We start from the raw sequence: 24,044 nt of genomic DNA, 5'->3' as shown, positions 1-24,044 counted from the left end.
GGTGTTAAAGCACAGTTGAGCAGGCAAATCTTTGACACACCTCCTGCTCTCCCTGCTCAGTAAATAATCATCTTCTCCTGTGAGCCTGCTGGAGTGTTCACCAATGCACGTTCCCTCTGCCAGCATCTTAAAGACGAAGTGCAGTGTTTTTTAAATGTTTAAAAGCTACTGTAAAACAACAAGCCAACTGTGACAGACAAGAAGAGTATTAAAAGGCTAAAGGTTTTTGCCATCTATTGTGTTTTTCACAAGAAAGGCCGCAGTGAAATCAGTGGATTGCAGAATTGTAGGCACATTGTGTTTCCAATTAGCTTGAGCTGATCAAAGTTACATTTTATTTTAATTATATACACCGAAAAAAATAATTTAAAAATGATTTTCTGGATTGCAAATTGTTGATGTTCATTAGGTGGTTGTAAACAATTTATTTATGCTGATTTTAAACAAACATTTTAAGTTAAACATTACTTACGGCCTGTTTTCACTGAGTGGTACAGTACGGCACAGATTGGTATGGTCGGTACCCTTTTGATGGGTGTGGTGCACAATAGAAAGTCGAGCTCATTCTGTAAAGTAAAGCTGTACCGGTCATTCACATGTCATATAAACACTTCTTACAAAGCAGATGCTTTATACACATAAATACTTGTGTATAAATGTTTATTACTAACTTTTCTATGAGCATAATTTGAATATGACTTCAGATCCAAAAAAAAAGTATGATGTACGCACAAAATATCAGTGGAATATAAGAACCAGAGTTCTTTAAATTTTTGCTTTGAGAGTGAGGATTGAGACTCATATAATAAGAAATCACATAATTTTGCGTGCGTGCGTGCGTGCGTGTGTGTGTGTGTGTGTGTGTGTGTGTGTGTGTGTGTGTGTGTGTGCGTGTGTGTGTGTGTGCGTGCGTGTGTGCGTGTGTGTGTGCGTGTGTGCGTGCGTGCGTGCTTGCGTGGGTGTGTGTGTTTGTTTTGTGTTTGCGTGTGGTTGTTTCAGCACCATTTTCCTTTAGTAACAGCTTTGCCACACCATCTGGACACTTACAAGATGGACAAACAACAAGACCTGTTATTAGCGAAGAATGTTGAGCTAACATACTGTATAAATAAAATAGCAACAAATATTTTACTTTAAAGACATTATTTATGTCTGTACAATAACACAGCAATTCCTTGAGTAGCATATAGCCTACTAATTATAAGAGAAGCTTGATAACTTAGCGTTGTTTAAAGTTTAAATTAACTTTTAAAGGACAGTAAATTAGCATGTTTTTAGCTTCTTCCTAGCAATAGTGTATTGGTAAATTTGTTTCTAGCACTTTTAGCACACGACTAACCCATTTCCCATGTTGTTAGCATAAAATAGCATGTTTTGAGCATGGTTAGCTATTTTTAGCATGAATTGCTAATTATTTTGTTCTAAGTTGACATTTTAGCATGTTTTGTCACATTTTAACTTTGTTAGCATACATTTAGATGTGATAACTCATCCAACATAGTAGTTGTTAGCCTGAGTTAGCATGTTTCTAGCATGGTTGGCTATTGGAAGCCTGGGTTTGTATTTTTCTATGATAATTTAAAATATTATAAGCATTGTTAGCATTTTAGCATGTTTGCTTGTATTCTAGCATTAATTATAACATTGTATAGCAGTAATTATAATTTTACTAGAAATGTCTGACATATTTTGTGCAATAATAGGATGAATTAGCATGTTTCTAGCATGCTTTCTAGATTGGTTAGCATGTTATAATGCTATGAATATGTTTTACATTAAAACGATGCAGTCTTTTACCAATATATAGCCTATGTAATTTGCATAGCCTCACAGAAACCACAAAACTAACTAAAATACAAACTCCAGTAAACACTATTTAGTCAAATAGCATGCTTTATAGCAGTTTAGTTAGTTTTGTGAAGTACACCAGAAGCCTGTTTAGAAAAGAAAGATGTCAATTTCCCTTTTACTCATTTCAAACCAACAACAAGCACAAATCTGCTTTGTTTGTCATCTGGACTCATATAAAATCGCCATCTGCCACATATTAGAGTGTTTAATTGAGGATACATTCAAAATGAATGTAAATCAAAGTGTATTATACTATAAATGGAGTCCCTCATGGCTCAGAGCTACACAATATTCCACAGACAATCACGAATGGCTTCATTTCCACACGTGGAGACGAAGAATAAAATTCCAATTAGATTGAGGAATGGGCTCTGCTGTGTTCTCGTGTACTTCACTGTGAAATGTGTATGCGATGCACAGTTTTCTGGAACAAAAGCCTAGTGAATTAAAATCCGCTGCCAATTTATAAACATGACAGAGTGGAGGGGGATGATGGTATATTCTGTGCCTCATCTCTCATATGGATGCTTATTTTCTGTCATTGTTTTACTACTGCATCATAAACTTGCATGATCTTGCCATAAAATTTCTTAGAATTTTTTTTTTAAATAAATAAAGATAGAATTGACCATTTTCTCTGTAGCAAACAGCTAGTTATTGTTGACAGTTATTAGACAAAGTTTAGTGTTTTGCTAGAAATGGTTTATGAGCATTTAGTGGTTTTTGTCTGTGGGTTATGATTGCTGTATGCTACCATTCAAAACAAATTTTATGAATATGAAAGACATTTATTTGGTTTCTGCCTTTATTTGATTGGAAATGACACTGCAGAATAGTATATAGTATGATTTATAATAGCTATATACCTTTTTTAGAATGTAATTTATTCTTGTTTTGTAAAAGCTGAATTTTAAGCATCTCAACTCCCTACATGATCCTTCAGGATTCATTCTAAAAAGGGTAGAATAATTAAATTCTGAAAGCTATCAACTATTTTTTTTTAACAGAGCAATTTTAAAGAGAGTCTTTTTCAGAGCACAAAGGTTCTTAATTGATGCTTTAATATACTTTGAGCCCATCTGCTTGCAACAGTTCAATTTGTGTGTCTCGTTTTAGTTTGAGATTGTTCTGAGAGTAATGCATATTTTTAAAATCATAGCATAACATTGTTTAATAGATGTGATGCCATTTAAGTATATGATATATGCATAGCTGCCAGGAAACACTGGCATCTAACAACATAATTAAACAATAAAAGGAAATCATATAAATAAACAAAACATCATAATATCATCATCTTGAAAAATCAAAAATAAATTTGAAATATATTCTGTAAACTCTACTCACCGCCTGATAAGTATGAATGAGTATAATATTTTATACACTACCTGACAAAAGTCTTGTCGCCGATCTCAAATGTAAGAGCAACAAATAATAACTTGACTTCTTGTTTATTGTTTGGAAAAGTGGCAGAAGGTAGATTTTTCAGATGAATCATCTGTTTAACTGTATCCCAACCATCACGAATACTGCAGAAGATCTATTGGAACCCGCATGGACCCACGATTTTCACAGAAATCAGTCAAGTTTGGTGAAGCAAAAATCATGATTTGAGGTTACACTCAGTATGGGGATGTGCAAGAGATCTGCGAGGTGAAAGGTAATCTCAACAGCCTGAGGTATCAAGACATTTGTGCTGCCCATTACATTACAAACCACAGCACATTCTTCAGCAGGATAGCGCTCCTTCTCATATTTCAGCCTCGACATCAAAGTTCCTGAAAGCAAAGAAGGTCAAGGTGCTCCAGGATTGGCCAGCCCAGTCACCAGACATAAACATTATTGAGCATGCCTGGATTGAGGCATTGAAGATGAATCCAAAGAATCTTGATGAGTCACATTGAGTCATCGTTAATATTATTTATTTTTTACTACACCATGACTTTATATTCTCTACTGTATATTATTTCTGTTAAGTGACAAGACTTTTGTCCAAACAAAGTCAAACCTAATTAAATAATTAAAAATCAAAGCATGATCATATTTTATTTTGGTAAAATAAGCATAATCCAGTGGCCTTTGCATTCATTAAAAGACATTTCTGACACCAAATGATCAACTAGAAGTCAAGTTATTATTTGTTGTTCCTAAAACTTGGATAAGTGACAATATTTTCATGAGGTAGTGTATGTGTATGTGATTTAAAAATATATATATATTGTGCTTTTTTGGGATTATAGTTTATTTCTTCAGTACAGCTGTTCAGTACGCAGTCTTGTCTTTTTGTTTGACTCTCGTATACAGTACATATTTGCTTAAAATCTAAGTTTGAAATACTGCCATTGTCCTTGCTGTTTAATTTGGTTCTGAACTATATAACAAAACTTTTACAAACCATTTGGGAAAAGTTATTGGTACTTTTGAATACTGTACAGTATGTCTCAGAGACTGGACTAAACCTCATTTCTTGTTTGTATGTGTTTTTTTTTTTTTTTTTTTTTTTGTGATCGTGCAACTTCCTTCTAGGTCTCTCCGGGTTCTGTATTGCTAATGGGAGTAGTGGAAGACTTCATTCATCTAATTGGAGAAGCTCAGAAGCCGTTCCAGAGCTTTCTGGTCGTCACCAACAACCTCAGTGAGTTCCCATGGCATCTGTACAGAAGTTGCCGCAAAATAAAGGTCATGTTGTCCTGCGGTGCTCATCCCTCAAAATTGCTTCCGTGACACGTTTAATATGTGAACTTTCAAGACCGCTAATCTTTCTTTCTCTGGTCCTGTCAGTAATCACCATCCAGCGAGAGCCAGTTTCTGCTGTTTCCAGTGACATCAACTTCCCCATGAAGGGGAGGAGAGGGATGAAGGACTGGGCACGATCTGCAGATGACAAACTCTTCATCCCTAAAGAAGTCTTCACGCTGGCCTCTGATGGTGAGTGATAAGGGATATGGTGGTTTGCAGTTTTTTTTGTGAGATATTTTTAGTGGCTGTAGACTCTGTGGGTAGTAGAAGCTCGTTTTTGGCTCAAACTATGTCCTAAGCACTATCTTAGTTATTCTTCTAACATATAGTTTGATTGATTGGTTGGTTGGTTGGTTAATTTGGTTGGATGAGTGGGTGGGTGGGTGGGTGGTTGGTTGGTTGGTTGGTTGGTTGGTTGGATGGATGGATGGATGGATGGATGGATGGATGGATGGATGGATGGATGGATGAATGGATGGATGGATGAATGGATGGATGGATTGATGGAAGGATGGATGGATGGATGGATATGTGGGTGATTGTTTGATCGATCGATCGGACGGTCGGTCGGTCGGTCGGTCGGTCGGTCGGATGGAAGGATGGATGGATGATGGTTGGTTGAGTATTTTTGTTGATTTATTGGCTAGCTGGTTGGTTGGATGGCTAGCTGGTTGGTTGGTTGGTTGGTTGGTTGGATGGATGGATGGTTAAGGTTTTTTGTTGATTATTGGTTGGTTTGTAACAACTAGATGAGTTTACAAGTTGGACAACCCTATTATTAGCAGAGAAGTACTGAACTGAGTAGAAGATATTCAACTTTAAAGACGTTAATGAAGTCTATTTGGTAATACAGCCCTTCTTTGAGTAGCATATGCATATTAGATGAACATAGTTTGATTACTTCTTAACTTTGTTGATGTTGAAATTTCAAAATAACGTTTAAAGGTTTGTCTCAAAGCAGTCAGAGAAAGTAAATTAGCATATTGTTAGCTTGTTTCCAGCAATAGCCTATGGCCAAACATGTTTTTAGCATTTTCATCACACAACCAACACATTTTGCATGTTGTTAGCATAAGAAGTGCCACAAATTGTGATAAAATATAGAGGAGAGAGATAGAGAGAGCGCACATAAAATCATATTTGGAGGAATTTGGAAATCAATCATTTTTACAGATGTGTTTCAGTCTAGACACTGTTGTTGCTCAAATCAAATGTTAAATTGTTTTTGGCTCTTAACACAACATAACAGTCACATCAATCAGTAATGTAAATGGGGGAAGTTTTCATTGGCGGCAAAGCTGGATGAGACTTTTAAAAGTTAGTCACAATTTGTAAATCAACCAGATTTCCTAAGTCACACACACACAAATAAATTTCACAGCAATGGAAGAGCAAAAAGCGAGATGATAGTTTTTTTTTTCCATTTCCATTTTATACGCCAGTAGGTCTGTGTTGTTACCAAAGCAACCCATGCAGATAGGTTGGCTGTGTGGACATGGGCATCTGATGTGATCATTTGCAATTAACAATGTGGACAGTCTGCCTGAAAACCTGATTTGAGTGGTAAAAAAATCCAATTAGGTTGCTGTCTGAACATAGCCGGACTGTCTATCAAATAGACTAATTGGTTCATAATGTTGTTTGTGGTTAAATGTGATGTGTATTTTTATATCTTGTCTAATAATATATACTTGCAATGTCCAGAAATTAATTGCCAGTGTGTTCAAATTACATTGGTGAGAACAAATATAAATACATAAACACCAGTAAGTCTTTTGTTATGGCTGAAATCATCAAACTGACATCAAACCGCCACTCCAAACACAGAAGCAAATGGTCAGACCTTCATTAAAGTATCAGTTGTTCACCTAAATATGTATCAATTGTTCACCTAAAAAATATCAATGTGCGCTAGCAAAATAAATGTTATACATTTTGCTTAATGTTGATGTTTACATAAATATTTTAGTAATATTAGGTATCGTAATGTTTGTTTTGTTGGAAAGGTTGGTCTTCACAAAGTCTCTATTCAGCTGTTGTGTTTTTCATTGAAGTTAAGATGTGATACATCTGTGCTCACATCATTATAGAGCTAATTAGATAATTAGACATCAATATAGATAATTTTTGTGACACTGTACAAAAATGATTGGTATTTTTACCTTTAATGTTTTGGTTTGTGCTAATTAATGTGTAACTAAATAATAATATAAACAATTCTCATTATAACAACTGTTTTTACATTACTGTGAGGGTTGGTTTAGGGTCAGGGATGGGGTAGATGCTACAAAAGTACAATTAATGGTCAATTAATGAATAATTCTGATTGACTTTTAGCCACAACTGTATGTCTTCTAGCTACAGCCATGTTTCTCAGTCATCATGTAGTTTTGGATGTATTGTAACACTATTTGATTTTTCCGTCATTGTTATTTATGTGATTGTGTAATTTCAGCAGTGGGTCTGCATGTTCAGCTTGCTAATGTGTAAATAATATATGAATCTCTTCCCTGTCACATTTGACATTCTCTAACGCTTCTGTCATTCCTGTTGGAACATGTGCACCCAGCAGTTTTGCATTTAAATGTGGGAATGAGTCACCTAAATCAGTGAGGCTCAACAGATCTTACACTGGACATCCAGCAGCATCCAAATAAAGCTCTAAAAGGATTTTCATGCTCTTGCCAGCCAACAATTCCCTACACAAAATGTATTGTGGTTAGCTCAAACTATTTTATTATTGATTGCCCCCATATTCAGTGTAGCGTAGATGTTTTCCTTTTACCTTGTTTTGTCCATGCTTTTTTTTTTTTTCTTTTTTGAGGATGAGTGCATTGCACACAATCTGTCCACGTATATAAATCTTATACAATATGACTGGTGAATCTGTGCCAAAGTAATGAAGAGATTTAATTTGAGGACCTTTGCTGTCAACAGCAAAAGATATGGGAAGTGGGAGCTGCTCTTTGCATGTTTATATGGATATTTATTTTTCATCCATCCATCTACCTACCCATTCATCCTCCCTTCTTTACACCCACCCACCCATCTATCCATCCATATATATATATATATATATATATATATATATATATATATATATATATATATATATATATATATATATATATATATATATATATATATATTTGTGTATATATAGTGTATGTACAGTTAAAGTCAGAATTATTTGCATCTAAGTACAATGCTATTTTGATATCCATTAACAACGTCAAATGATGTGGATATTTGGTTGACTTTAGGTTGTGTTGGAAAGTGACAAAATATGCAACGTCAAGCAAACATCTTAAACCAACGTCATATTGACTTCAAATACTGACATTTATTCGTCAGGTATGGCAACCAAAATTCAATGTGTGATAGGCATCATACTGGTAACGCCCCCATAACGTCAAGCTGTAACATCACTAGACATTGATATTTGGACGTTGGCCTGACCTTGAGTTCTGACGTCAACATGATGTTCATTTCCAAACAAACTGCAACTTCCCAACAACACTGGGGTACAACGTCATTCTTGCGTCATTTTGACGTCTTGTCTTAGTCTTGTGCCTGCTGGGTGTTTAAGGCCATTTCGGTCATCATACAGTAAACATTCATCATCTCATCAGTGACATGCATCTAAACAGTCTCTGGGTCTATGCGTGTAAAAATGTTGGACATTTTTGGACACTTGAAATGCTTCCAAACAGTTTGCTGCAATTATAAAGCGTCCATGTCTTGAGGTAGTTCATTATGATGAGATTTACCTTCTTTGTGTGATTTGATTGGACAGGAATTAAAGGGCTGATTTTTCAAATCAACATAGACAAGAAAAAGTAAATTAGTGACTGCAGGTTGAAGGACATTAGTGGAGTAAAAGCACAGATACTGCACTAGAAATGTACTCAACAAAGAGTGAAAGTACACATTTATAAAACTACTCAGTAAATTACAATTTCTGAGAAAAACTACTCAATTACAGTAATTTGAGTATTTGTAATTGGTTACTTTACACCACTGACTAGGGTAATTATTTTAACTAGGCAGGTAAGGGGAAGTTAGGCAAGTAATTCAAAGGGGTCTAATAATTCTGACATCAACTGTGTATGTAATATATTATACAATGTGGCAACGCAGTGGCGCAGTTGGTAGGGCTGTCGCCTCACAGCAAGGAGATCGCTGCTTCGAGCCTCAGCTGGGTCAATTGGCGTTTCTAGGTGGAGTTTGCACGTTCTCCCTGCGTTTGCGTAGGTTTCCTCCGGGTACTCCTGTTTTCCCCACAGTCCAAAGACATGCGGTACAGGTGAATTGGGTAGGCTAAATTGTCCGTATTGTATGAGTGTGGATGAATGTTTCACAGAGATGGGTAAAACTTATGCTGGATAAGTTGGCGGTTCATTCCGCTGTGGCAATCCCAGATTAATAAAGGGACTAAGCCGAAAAGAAAATGAATGAATGAATAATACAATGTAAAAAAATGTTGGGTTTCACACAATTCCTTAACTCTATGAGTACTGCATATTGTTATTGCTGTATATTGCTATATAATCAGTGAAACAACTGGAAAAATTACTGGCAGTTTAACAGGCAGTTTAACCATTAACCTGGTTTTTGTTCTGTAATTTACAACAACAAGACAACATGTCATGAATAATTAAAATAAGGGGAAAAAAGTTTTTATCAAACACTATGTCACAACAATTATCTCACGGCTAATTTGTATAAATTTATACAATCTCATTTGTACTATTATTATGATCACTCATCCCCCAATAACGGTTGGTTTTAGGGGTGGGGTTTGGGGCCATGCCTCCTTTTAAAAACATTTTCATACCACTGAACTCATGAAAATTGGTATACATTAGCTACTGAACTAACAAAACGTAAAAAAAAAAAAAACTGTTTGATAGTAAAAAACAAAGGAACATTTATTGTTTTTCAAAATGTATCATCTGTTTGTTGGTTCATTGGTCGTTTGTTTGTTTGATGGTTTGCTGGTTGGTTAATTGGTTGGTTGGTTCTTTGTTGTCGTCATTCAATTATATTTTATTTTATTTCTTTATTTTTATTTCTTTATTTTTTATCAATTATTTATACATCTATTTATTTATAATTATTTTTATTTTTATTTATTTTCATTCATTAATATTTTAATCATTTTTTAAATATTTAATAAATTTATTTTAATTCAATAATAATTAATTTATGTATTGAATGTAATTCATTTATTTTTATTTATACTTATGTACTTATATAGGAAATACTAATGGTTCCTTGTGACATCAAGCTGGCTTATCCACATGTGCATGAAACCATCAAGTGCAATCACTCACTGGTTTGGGAACAGACACAAATATCATAACTGAGAGAATAGAAAGAATAAATAGTCTAGTGAAAATCATAGTAATCTGCCAGCGTGACAGGCACACACTCTTCAGATTCCTAAGATAAAAAAGGGAATGAAACCAGAGGATATAGACAGGGAAGAGCTGGTTGGAAGACCTTGAACGAAATGAGAAGGAAACAAACAGACATGAAAGAAATGACCATTATTGCGGGTCGTCTCGTCGAGTGTCTCAACAACTCCAGGCGAAACCATTACAGAACCGCCCAGCAGGAAATAACAAACACTTCCGTCTCCACACACTCCTCCTTCTGCCCACTGCCAGTCCAGATAAGATGCTTCCCTGGGCAGAGCTTTGTCCTGGAACAGCTTTCTGTTAAAAAAAAAAAAAAAAGGTTCATCAGGGCCTTTTCTCAAAATAGCTTTGTTGAAGTGATGGCTCAGAGAATAGAGGCGAGACAGAAGTCAGACTGCATTCAGGGCTTGTTGTGTGATTGTCAGTCATTAGCTCATAGTTTAAGATGCCGTCAGGAGCTGATTGGCATGTGATTTTGTGGGGTCTGATGAAAACTGCTGGATTGTTGGAGGAGTCATTTGTCATGTGGCGTCCCCGCTCTCAGTAGAAGGATGAAACACACCTTCTTTAATTCATCTTTTGATTGCAAACTGGAGAAAATAGACTATTTGTTGAGTTTTTGATTGTTTTCGTTTTTTGTGTAAGCGCAAGGTCCATTTTAATAGGACTGCTTTTACTTTACCCATTGGGTTATTATTTTAAAGAGTGAGTTTTGGATGATATAATCATACTTAATGCCATTAGGTTAATAGAAATGCTGGATTGAGTGCTTAAATAAAATGAAAATGGATGCCATTTGGTGTGACATTTGTAGATAAAAAAAAATCAAATAAAAAATTAGGAATGTTTTTATTTGTTTTTAATTAGTAAGTAAATATGTACCCTTTCATGCATTCAAGGTGTGGTAAAATGAAAAATTTAATTTTATTTATATTAAGAACTAATGTTAATAAAATGGAAAATTTATTGTTTATTTGTTGGTTGGTTTATTGGTTAATTCGTTGGCTTGTTTGTTGGTTTGTTTGCTGGTTTGTTCGTTGGTTTGTTCATTGGTTTGTTCATTGGTTGGTTCGTTGGTTGGTTCGTTGGTTCATTCATTGATTGGTTGGTTTGTTTGTAAGTTGCTTTGTTCGTTGGTTGGTATGTTGGTTGGTTGGTTGGTTGGTTGGTTGGTTGGGTGGTTGGTTGGTTGGTTGGTTGGTTGGTTGGTTGGTTGGTTGGTTTGTTGGTTCGTTTGTTGGATAATTTGTTCCTTTGTCGATTTATTGGTTGGTTGGACAATTTGTTGATTAGTTTGTTGGTTTATTTGTTGGTTGGTTCATTTGTTGATTGGTGAATTTATTGGTTGGTTGGTTTGTTTGTTGTCATTTATTCATTCATTCAAATTTAATTTAATTTAATTTAATTTAATTTAATTTAATTTAATTTAATTTAATTTAATTTAATTTAATTTAATTTAATTTAATTTAATTTATTTTTTTTTAAATAATAATTTTTTAAATTTTTTAAATTTTAATTTGTTTATTTTTGATTTATTTATTTATTTATTTATTTGTTTGTTTTAATTATTAATTAATTAATTTATCCATCATTATTTATTAATAACTATTAAATTTTTATTTCATTCATTCATTTTTTATTTTTTTATATATTTTCATTTTTATTTTATAAATTTATTTATTTATTTTAAATAACTATTGTATAATTGTAATTATTTAATTTATTTTTAGTTTTATTTAATAATTTGTATTTTTTTATCATAATAAAATGCTGTGGGCTGCACGATGGAGCAGTGGGTTGCGTGTTCGCCTCACAGCAAGAAGGTTGCTGGTTCAAGCCCCAGCTGGGTCAGTTGACATTTCTATGTGGAGTTTGCATGTTCTCCCCGTGTTTGCGTGAATTTTCTCCGGGTGTTCCGGTTTACCACACAAGTTAAAGACGTGATTAATGCTCTAAGATTCAATACCATAAAGAACTGGTACAAATGTATAAATAATACTCAGTTACAGGCAGATTATTTTGCATCAGAGAGTATGCATATTGTGTTCAGTGGTTTTAACCAGCTCTATTGAAGTTAAATTATTAAACCTTAAATTTCATAATGTCAGTGGAAATTGCAACAGTGATTCGGTCACGCTTGGCTGAGCCTCTCTTCATAAAAATTGCAGCAAATTCGAAGCCTCAGAAGAGCCTTAGAACAGGTCTAAATGTTCATTTTCCATCTCTGCATGAACTTTGAATTGCCGTGAAGACTCCCTGTGTCACATGAGGACAATAGAGCTTTGAAATTACTTAAAAGGGACATATTATGCCCCTTTTCATAGGATGTAAAATGAATCTCTTGTGTTCCCAGAATATGAAGTTTCAGGTTGAAATACCCCACATATTGTGTAATACTGCTTGTCAAATTTTTCCCATATTGGGGTTTAAGAAAAACGCACACCGATTTTTTATTTTTATTTTTTTCGTATCTTTAAATTGAAACGAGCTGTTGCTTTCCTGAAGGGGGTGCAGCAAAAAAAAAAAAAAAAAAAACTAAGTACGTCCCATCTATGCAGTCAAAACTACCAGTATCAGATTAGAGCTTTATTTGTTTTAACCACATTTGGACAGATGGAGAGGAAAGAGCGTACAACTTCTAGTTTTTTTAGTTGTTGTCTGTGTAGTTGATTAAGCTTATTACAGTATTATATCATGCTAACTCTGTTCTGATATGTTTGTCTTTGTAAATACACATTACCTTATAGAAAGTGCAAAAAGCATGTCACCAGACTATACTGTTAACAATAAATGTGCTTTAAGAATATGACTTATGTTGGTGAAGTACTTCAGAAGTTTAGCAATATTGTTATGCGCATGGGGAAGATACAAATCGACTACAATGTCCACAGTGGCTCAGGATGTATGGAATTTTTGAAATCTGCAATGTAACCCAACATAATTTTTACTTTATTTTATTTATTTATTTTTTTTATTTAATTAATTTTTTTATTATTACTTTTATGTCATTATTTATTATTATTATTATTATTATTATTATTATTATTATTATTATTATTATTATTATTATTATTATTATTATTATTATTATATTGTAATGATAATGTTTTATTTTAATATTTGTTTTTAATTCTATTTTAATTACATGTTTTGTTTTGTTTCATTATTATTTTTATATATTTTTTATTTTAATTTTATTTTATTTTATTATTAATTTTATTATCATTATTATTATTATTATTATTGTTGTTGTTGTTGTTGTTGTTGTTGTTGTTATTGTTGTATTTAATTAGATATTTTAAAATGTTATTATTATTTATTTGTTTTGTTTTATTATTCTTATTTTTTATATATTGTTAATTATTTTATTATTACTTTTATTTTATTGTTATTATTTAATTCATTCAATCATTTTCTTGTCGGCTTAGTCCCTTTATTAATCAGGGGTCGCCACAGCGCAATGATCCGCCAACTTATCCAGCACGCTTTTATGCAGCGGATGCCCTTCCGCCACAACCCATCTCTGGGAAACATCCAGACACACACTTATTGACACACACACACACACGCACACACACACACACACACACACACACACACACACACACACTCCGGACAATTTAGCCTACTCAATACACCTGTACCGCATGTCTTTGGACTGGGGGGGAAACCGGAGCACCCGGAGGAAACCCACGCGAACGCAGGGAGAACATGCAAACTCCACACAGAAACGCCAACTGAGCTGAGGCTCAAACCAGCGACCCAGTAACCTTCTTCCTGTGAGGCGACAGCACTACCTACTGCGCCCCAGTATTATTACTTATTATTGTATATTACTTTACTATAAATTTTATTTTTTATTATTCTATTCTATTTTATTTTTAATTTTTATATTTGTTTTTTTTTCATTTTATTTTATTGAATTATATTGCAATGTTTTTTTGTTCATCGAACATAATCTAAAATGTAATTTAATTTTACTTTATTTTATTTTATTTTATTTTATTTAATTTTATTTTATATATAATAAAGTATAAATTTAGTTTTTTTCTTTTATTATCACTTTTTTGTGTATTCTACTTCCATTATTATTATTATTGTTGTTGTTGTTGTTGTTTTTGTATTTTATGAAATGTTTAGTTTGTTTTTGTTTGATTTTGTTTATTACTATTATTATTTTTACATTTGTTTTTATTTTATTATTACTTTTATTTTATTATTGTTACTTATTATTGTATTTTATTATAATATTACATTTTTATAATTTTTTAATTTTTATATTTGTTTTTATTGTATTACTTTTATTTTATTTTATTTTATTTTATTTTATTTTAAATTATTTTATTTAAAAAACTGTGCAGTTTAGTCCACCAATTTGTTAATCTTTAATTATTTATTTTTATTTGGGGGCTGGGTAAAAATCTGGCCAAAATCTGACCATTTGCTTCCACATTTAGAGTGCCGGTCTAGTTCTGATTACATCATTTTGTTGGCTTTAGCCACAATATTCTTAGCCAGGCCCCTCTACCATTAGTTTGCCATTTGATATTGATATTCCATTTCAGTCGGAAGTACATCAACATACAGTACTGTACAATAAAGGGCTGGAATGTATAAAAAAAAAAAATCTTCTTCCAACTTCATTAAAACTGAACAGCATTTCACTTTCCGCGTGATTGGAGAGAAAGGCTTACTACACTAAAATTACTGGCTTGTTTTCTGGACTAGGGACCTCATTATAGCACTTAAACATGAAAAAGTCTAGAAATGTCCCTTTTAGAGCCTGTTACATCACTTTTTACTGTATCAATTTCACTCTCTGTCCAATGCATGTCCTCCATAAGTGAAATATGAAGGCATTTACTCAGGGACAAGTCTTTCTGGAGGCCCGCAGCATTGTGAGGAAAAGAATTATTGAACGAGAGTGAGGAGAGATAGAGAGGAAAAAGACTGATGATGAATAGTGTCTGAGAAAAGAACAGATGATGAGCTGCGTGTGGATGCAGAGGACAGAACAAAACAGATGATGTGAAGGGGGCTATGGTGGAGAAGTGGACAGAATCGCTGGTCAAATCTCCAAGAAAAAACCCTGCTTTCTGTGTCATTTAAACGTCAGGCTTTGTGATATTTTAAATATGGACCATTTGTGTTGTGTTTTGTGTTTTTTTGACTGTGTTAGGTGGAGATGCGTATTTGATAATAAGTTTGTTCTGATGTGGTATAGTTTGGGTGTAGTTTTGTTCTCAATTTTTTTGTGTGTGTGTGTGTGTTTTTTTTTTTTTTTTTTTTTTTCTGTTGGTATATATTTAAACTACTTTTATGTAATTAAATGTCATTTATGGTTAGAAATTGGGTAAAGATTTTATTTTATTATTTGTTTTATTTAATTTGATTTATTATTATTATTTATTTATTTGTTTTATTTTATTTTATATTATTTTATGTTTTTACTTTTATTTTTTTTTATATGCCAGTTATTTTTATTTTGTTATTATTTTTTACTTCTCTAAACCAACGTAAGGGTATGCCACATTTTAGAATTTCACTATCTAATAAATTCATTCCATTTAATGGTTTTATTATTTTATTTTATTTTATATATATTTATTTTTATTTTATTTTATTTTATTTTTTTTATATGCCAGTTTATATTATTTTGTTATTATTTTTACTTCTTTAAACCAACACAAATGTATGCCACATTTTATAATTTCACTCAGAAACAATAATTTCATTTTCATTTAATTTTTTGTATTTAATTTTTTGTAGCATTTACTTTTTGTATTTTATTTTATTGCATTTTTTGTATTTTATTTTATTATTTATTTTATTTTATTTTATTTTATTTTATTTTATTTATTGTTTTTTATTATTTTTATTCCACTAACCCTCAGTTACAACAAATGTCACATTATAGGAAAGCAACATGTTATTATATTATGACACTTTGTCCTATTTTGTCCCACAGAATCAGACGACACGCCATATTTCGTGATCGGAGCCATCCTGTACCGTACTCTCGGCCACATAATGCCCCCGCCAAAGTAAGTCCAGTCTATAAGTCTCCCTTAATGCATGCTCTAGTGTATTTAATGTGTTTTAAAAGCTATTTCAAGGGCACTCGTTCTGTTACTTTACATATGATTGACACCAGCTGGCAGAGCGAATAGACAATTATCACAAAAATAAAAAAAAATAAATCAGGTTTTGAGATGGATCCCCAGAATGAAAGTGACATCATTATTAACTGTTTTAATTAATCTAGAAATGAGATTGTACGACTAAAATGATTATTAAAGGGTTTGACTTTACCCTTTATATTCTGATAGGAGGTCAACAGTTCATGCAGGATTAACTGTGGTTAATCTGGTGAAGTTTGCCACCCTGTTGTAGGTTTGATGTGCTGCCACACTGCCCTCTGCTCCAGTTTTAGACCAAATAAAGCACGGTCCATTCCTAGAATCCTTCCTATTCCTGCTTTACCTGCTAATCCAATAAACCGCGGCATCATTACATGATATCATATGGTTGTGTCTAGGGTTGTGGATCTTAAAGCTTCAAATTATCAAAGTGACTCAGCTGTTCTCACTCATTTCTCTCAGAGACTGACAATGGGAAGTCTTATTTATCTAGACTTACTGAAAAGGTGTAAGGTCGAAAAGTAACAAGCATGGGGATCATTGAAGTGTCAGTTAAATTATTTCTCTGGGCCACAGCTCTTATGTACGTATCTAGATGGCTAGGGTTGATCTCATCCGTAAAAAATCTCTGCAAATAGGTCACTCATCATTTGCAATTTTAGTGTGGACATAAGCAGGACTTTAGACAAAGGAATCATCACGTAACACAAAAAATGGAAAGAGTAAGGCTTCATTTTGAAATATTCCAATGAACTGTGTTGCCTTTTCCCCTCAGTGCAGCCTCCACCGAGGGCTTTTCTTTCTTTCTGAGCGAGAGCAGATAAATGTAATTAGGCAGATTGGTTCGGCTGGCACCAGGGGGGCATGTAGAGGCGTCTGGTCTCTTGCTCAAACCCTGCTGGGGTCTGTAGTTCACTGTCCAGACTCACTGAGCTTGTCCGAGCCCTCAACTCAACCCTGACGATAAACATAAGACGCGCCGACAGTGTTTGTTTCTGTCTCTCTCTATTGTGAAGCCCCTGCTATCCAGGTCATTGCTCCTCAGCGTGCCTGATTGTGACGGGGCTCGTTGAATATGTATGGGATCAAGGCTATTTGTTTGTTTTTGGTCCGCTTTTTGCTTTGTGTCTCATTAATTTTCACACAAACTTGCTCCCGCTGCCCCGGGGGAGGCTAACCTGCCCGATTTGTTTGTGACAGAATGTAAGTCCCTGTGACCCAGCAGCTCCCGCGGATACAAGTTTCATCTCTCTGCATAACACATACACACGCACACAGACACAAACATGCACACACACGCAGCCCAAACTAAAAATAGATGGATTTGTTTAGCACACGATGGGGCAAAATAGCACTGCCTTTGGATTTAAAACACACACACACAAGGTGGCAGTCAGCCAGTGTATCATGCTCTGTCATTGAATAATAGCCTTCATTATCTGTTGTTAGAATTCAGCTGAATTGATTTTGATTTTAGTTGTTTTATTTAATGGTGAAATGTTTGGTTACATATTACTGTAACTGTAAATGCTAGTGTTCAAAACTATGTCCTCACTTTAGAGTGTAAAAATGTGTATTTATAGTATATTTATTTATAGAAAATTAATTTGATTTACAGTAGTAATAATTTATGTCTAGGCAATATCTAATCATGTGAACAAAAATGCCTTTTTATATCTTTTATACTAATGTAAGTTTAGTTTTAAATTAATTTTATTTATTTTAAAATAATTTTATTGTTGTATTTTTCATTTTATTTGTAATTTAATTTAAATTTAATTAGGTTTACTTTTATTTTATTTTATTTAAATTGTATTATTTTTATATATTTAATTTAGTTGATTAATTAATTTTATTTATTGTTTATTTTTTATTTTATTTTAATTTAAGTTGTTATTTATTTTTTATTATTTTATTGTATTAAATTAATTTTAATTAAATTAAATGTTTTGTATTTTATGTAATTTTATTATTTGTAATATTAAATCTGTACTTTATTTTATTTTATGTTATTTATTTATTTTATTATTTATTTTATAATTTTATATTTGATAGTATTTTAGTTTTTAATTTAATTTTATTTAATTTAGTTTTAATATTTTAATTTAATTTTTAATTTGATTCAATTCAATTTTTTATTTTATTTTATTTTATTTTATTTTATTTTATTTTTATAACCCTTGTATGATTTTACAATTCTGTATACACTGTTTGTCCTATGGATCAAAAAAAAGACCCACCTTCACTAAAGCAGCTAAACTTAATTTAAATGCTGAAAAAAACAATCAGCTTTTGAAATGAGTGATGTCATTTTACAATATATTTAACCCTCTATGATATTAGGGTGTTTTAGGGGAGTGGAGTTCTGTTGTGCCCTGACATTAGAGCATTTTTCAGATGCTTATAAACAAACAGTACGAGTGTCTAAAGTCTTACAGTAAACAGCACAAACTAGCCTACAATAACATATTAGCAACATTTATGTACAAGATTGTGTTGATTTAGATAAAATGTGCTTTTTTGATGTTTTTCCATAAAATTGTTTTTCTACACACACTGTAGTCAGGAAAAGGAATATAACTCTTGTCTGTGTTTCTTTCTTCCAGAGACCCGTTTGTGATCAGCTCAAAGATTCTGACAGTAACTGTACGCCCTTTACCCAAGCCCACCGAGCCCCTGGTGTCAGTGGAACTCGCCCCTTTGCTAAATGTAAGTACTTTATTCTTGTGAAAACATTAAAACAGGCTAAATATGCATACATATAAACACATCACTCTACCATTCAACAGTTGAGGGTTGGCCGCCATCTATTTATTTATTTTATTAAATTTATCATGATCATTAAGACAGCATATAATTAATCTACAAGTATTATTGTGCAGTACTCAAAACTTAATTGTCAGCACATTTTTTTCTAACCTTCAGTCTCACATGATCTTATTAAAGGCTGATTTTCTGCTCAAGAAGGATTTTTATGATTATTATCAGTGTTAGTTAATGCAGTTAATTCAGTTCAATTCAGTTATTACAGGAATAAATAGCATATATATACAGTGTATATATATATATATATATATATATATATATATATATATATATATATATATATATATATATATATATATATATATAAATATATAAACTGATATAATATGTTGGTGCCAATGGTGTAGTGGTTAATGCGTCGACACATGCACTCCGGTGCTCACGGTGACCCGAGTTAGATTCTACCTCACGTTCCTATGCCGATCCTTCCCCTCTCTCTCTGCTCCCCATGCTTTTCTGTCAGTTCTCTCTACTTTCCTATTTAATAAAGGTGAAAACCCCCCAAAAATCATTATGAACTGATATAATATTTCTCAATATTCCCAAAAAATACAGTCAAATCTGAATGTTTTCAAACTTTGGACAGGTTGTGTGTAAGTAATCAGCAGACTATTTTCAGGTTCATGTTGTTAGATTTCCCATATCACATTTCCAGCGAATGCATGATGCATTTTTCACGCTTTACTGAAGCAAAATACAAACATGTGTACTGTTATTTCTGTCTTACATGTTCTCTCATTTCCCTTTGTGCTTGAACTATAGCACTATATATGACCCATAACCAATGCGCACAAGCTCATTGTGACAAACTGTTTTAGAAATATAGTGAGCGCAGATTCTAACACAGCGAGTGTATTTAAACACCATAATCAGGCATTGAAATACAGTTCTGTTGGAATGACCATCTATTAATAATCCCCTGTTATGAAAAGCACATCTTTAAAAAACCCTAAATACACAGAACATAAAGTACCGCACATAAAACCCCTCAATATTTTATGTGGGGAAGAAAATGTAATAAGGATATACCCGCAAGGATTTATGCAAAATGTGAAAGCTTCATATTGGATTGTGCTTGGGTGAGTCGACATGCGCTGATTCCGGAGTCAAGCCTTGGATTGAAAAAATGAGCTGTTTATGAACACTGTATATCATATATAATAAATAATAAAGCCTCCTGACACCCATATTGTATGATTCATAAAAGGTAAATTACTGTCAGAATTGAGTGCAATTACTTACAAAGTAACTAGTTACTGCAATAAAAGTACTTATTTATTTAAAATCAAATGGGATTACGTTTCATTTCATTTAATCACAGCTATATTTGCTCGTAAATCTGTACTAAAATTTTAGTATAGTTTTTTTTTTTTATATATATAAATGTACTCAGAGTAGCAGATAAATAAATATTTAAACAATTACAAATAAGGGCGGCATGGTGGCTCAGTGGTTAGCAATTTAAAAATTTCATGGAATTTAATATAATAATATATATATATATATATATTTTTATATTTATATTTTTTTTATTTTTTTTTTGTTACAGTTGAAATCAGAATTATTAAACCCCCTAAATTATTAACACTGTTTATTTTTGCCCCAATTTCTGTTTAACGAAGAGAAGATTTTCTCGGCACATTTTTAAACATAATAGTTTTATTAACTCATTTCTAATATCTGATTTATTTTATCTTTGTCATGATAACAGTACATTATATTTGACTAGATTTTTTTCAAGTCACTTCTATATAGCTTAAAGTGACATTTAAAGGCTTAACTAGTTTAATTAGGTTAACTAGGCAGATTAGGGTAATTAGGCAAGTTATTGTATAACAGTGGCTTGTTTTGTAGACTATTGAAAAAAATACAGCTTAAAGGGGCTAGTAATTTTGTCCTTAAAATGTTTTTTTTTTTAAATTAAAAAGTGCTTTTATTCTAGCCGAAATAAAATAAATAAGACTTTCTCCAGAATGAAAATATTATCAGACACACTGTGAAAATGTCCTTGCTCTGTTAAACATCATTTGGGAAATATTTAAAAAAAGAAAAAAAAAAACATTTCAAAGGGGGTTTAATAATTCTAATTTCAACTGGATATGCTTTATATGAATGATATTTATTGAATTATATTAAGTATTTGCCCTTCAAGGCTTAATATCGAAGTAAAAGATTAAAAAAAATATAAGCAAATGAGGATAATAAACACTGAAAATGTTTCACTGACTATATACGCACAAATAAAAATATTTCACATTTAATATATTACCTTTTTTAAATAAAAATAATTAAAAATTAAATTAGATAAAAAATAAATTTAACATTTCTTCTCAATGTCAAAAAATACCTCTAAATCATCACATGTACACACATCTTTTAAGTTTTTAGGTTTCTTCTAAATTTTGTGTGGTGCGGCATTATTTAGTCAACTCTGATTTTGTGTTTCTTTTTGGTCTTTCCCGCTGTCAGTGGAGAAGTGTGGCAGAATGAAAAGGAAAACTGACCTTGATTGGTCATCGTGTACATTTAAAATGCTGATTGGCTCACAGAAAGAAATACAGCTAAGCTAGAGTTTAGCCCAGGGGTGGCCAACCCTGTTCCTGGAGAGCCACCTTCCTGCAGATTTTAGATGCAACCTATATCAAACACACCTGCCTGTAATTATCACGTGGTCTTCAGGTCCTAATTAATTGGTTCAGGTGTGTTTAATATGGGTAGCAACTGAAATCTGCAGGAAGGTGGCTCTCTAGGAACAGGGTTGGCCACCCCTGGTTTAGCCCCTTTCACACAGTGATAACGACAAATATCCGGAAAACCTCCAGAACGACTTTACCAGTATATTCAAAAAAGCGCTGTTCACACAGGTGAGGACGTTATGGAATTTGTCCGGAAAGGACCATTCACACATCTATTCCAAAATACCAGTAAATTCTGACATCATTAACCAGAAATTAACTCTAAACGGCTGCGCTTGTATTTGTAAACATTTGACTACATTACAACTCTGTGGATGGATCAGTAATGTGAACAACTTTGATGAAAGCATAGAGAAACACTTTTGCATGTCGAGATGTTCATAATATGTGTGTGTGCTGGCGCTCACCAGCTGCTTTAAGTGCACACGCGTCAGAGCTTAAAGGTAAACAAACAACAGCTTATCATAAGTATTTTATTGATAATTATTCACAGAGTTGGCTTTAGGAAGAAGCATAGAAATGTTATCGTACTAACATTTTGCAGCTAAATGTGTGTTGGAAAGCATGCACAGGCCTTTATTCTCAAAAATCACACGGACGTGAATGGTCTGAGTGTTCTGATTGGCGAAAGTACACGTCTTATGTCAACACGTTCTAGACATGAACAAGCTCTTTCCGGCAATCTTCCTTCTGTGTTCACACAGTGCAGCATTCTGGCAAATTACCGGTACTATTACAACTCCTCTTTCTGGAATTGCCGGTAATTTTCCGGAAAGATCTGTATGTGTGAAAGGGGCTTTTAACTTTGTAGATAAAACCATTTTTATTTTTTCAAAATAAAAAGTCTTAAAATGTGAAGAACTTAGATAAAAAATAACAATGTAAATAAGTTGTCATGATATAAGAATATGTCAATAACTCAATTTTGATAGAACCTTAAAATTCTAAGGTGACAATTTATTATTCACCTTTGGCATCTGATAGAGCAGTGGTTCTCAAACTGAGGTATGTGTACCACTAGTGGAACGCAGGCTTACTTTAGTGGTACGCGGAGGAATGAAATATGTCATATACATGCTAGACACATTTCAAAATTGATCAAAAATGATGGATATAATATGCCATATATGACAAATAGCCTATATTTCTGAGGTAATCTGCCACTTTTTTTTTTTTAACTGTGCAGAGTTGTAGCTGCTTTTTTGGGCCTACTACGCTACTGTATTTCAATACTGCTCATTTTGGTGGTACTTGGAGAGACTATTTTTTTCTGAGGTGGTACTTGATGAAAAAAGTTTGAGAACCACTGTGATAGAGCATTTGGACACAGTACAGTAACTGTGACACATGACGTCAGGCTTAACAAAAAGATGGCAACTTTACTTGCCTATTCCTGCGCAGTGGTGTGGGTTTTGTGAATGCAGGAGTGATTCATGAATGTTTTCTATGCACAAATCCCTCGCCGTCCTGAGGTTGTGCCCTGCTCAGCCGTGGTCCTGTGTGAGCCGCATCTGCACACGGAAGACCTTGGCAGGGGTCACCATCCAGATTGTGCAACGGTGCTCTGGCCACAGATGTTTGGGACACAGAGGGGGGAATCTGAGCCCGCGTGTTGGGACTTGTCCTCTCTGTGTGGACAGCTGCTCTGAGCCGGCCTGACCCCGAGAGGCTGCTGGGAAATGGAGGCAGTTCACTCCAGCTGTGCTATTGGCTGGCGCTCCACCCCATTCATCAGGCTTAACACAGACTTCCTGGCATCGGTTGCCTTTATTGATCGCCAGTGTCCAAAAGTGTCTGGCTGTCAGTCATCTGAGTGTCAAATTGAGATGATGTATTCAATCGCATGTGTCGTTGGGTTTGTTTACCACCTGCGATGACAAAAACGCTCTGTTCATTTGTTTTCATTATGAACGAGAGGACCAAAGCCATCTGGTCGGAAGTACAATCGAGCCAGTGGAGTGGCACAAGCCCATACTGGACACTTATAACTGGCCTTAGCAGACATATTACAATGATTGAGCAGCTGCGCAAGAGTTTCTGGACTGATTTGATAGCTTTTCTGTCCTGAAATGCACTCTGTGTGAAGGGGACCATGACTGTCAAGATTACAGGACAGCGTTTCCTGCTTTAGTATTCATTGTTTGCTTATGCTATTGTTTACAGGTGTGTACCCGTATGTGTACATCTAGTTTTGCCTCATCAATTACAACACTAATTCTGTTCAAGATTTTGTGTCTACAACGTATCATAATGTAACACAATGCAATGTAATACAACATGACAGGGCAGTAAAACAACATAATGCAATATAACAACAAAACACAATGTAACATAGCATAACAAAATGTATCATAAAATAACATAACACA

At 33.4% G+C, this 24,044-nt stretch overlaps 1 protein-coding gene across 46 annotated transcripts in view; it reads left to right on the top strand.

Moving 5' to 3' along the window:
* adgrb2 (adhesion G protein-coupled receptor B2) overlaps window positions 1–24,044 on the top strand; it is a 554,448-nt gene that overhangs the window by 327,876 nt on the left and 202,528 nt on the right. For all 46 annotated transcript variants that reach the window (XR_015515959.2, XR_015515958.2, XR_015515944.2 and 43 more), the window contains 4 exon segments: window positions 4,378–4,486; window positions 4,633–4,779; window positions 15,982–16,057; window positions 18,760–18,862. Coding sequence is in view for 11 of the 46 variants with exons in the window: in NM_001443200.1 (NP_001430129.1) it covers window positions 4,378–4,486; window positions 4,633–4,779; window positions 15,982–16,057; window positions 18,760–18,862 (435 nt within the window). In the remaining 35 variants the exon portion in view is untranslated.

Source organism: Danio rerio, chromosome 19 (assembly GCF_052040795.2).
Source record: "Danio rerio strain M-AB ecotype USA chromosome 19, GRCz13ab, whole genome shotgun sequence".
In the NCBI taxonomy this organism is placed as follows: Eukaryota; Metazoa; Chordata; class Actinopteri; order Cypriniformes; family Danionidae; genus Danio; species Danio rerio.
Note: the sequence above shows the minus strand (reverse complement) of the source record. Positions and strands in the feature narration are given on the sequence as shown.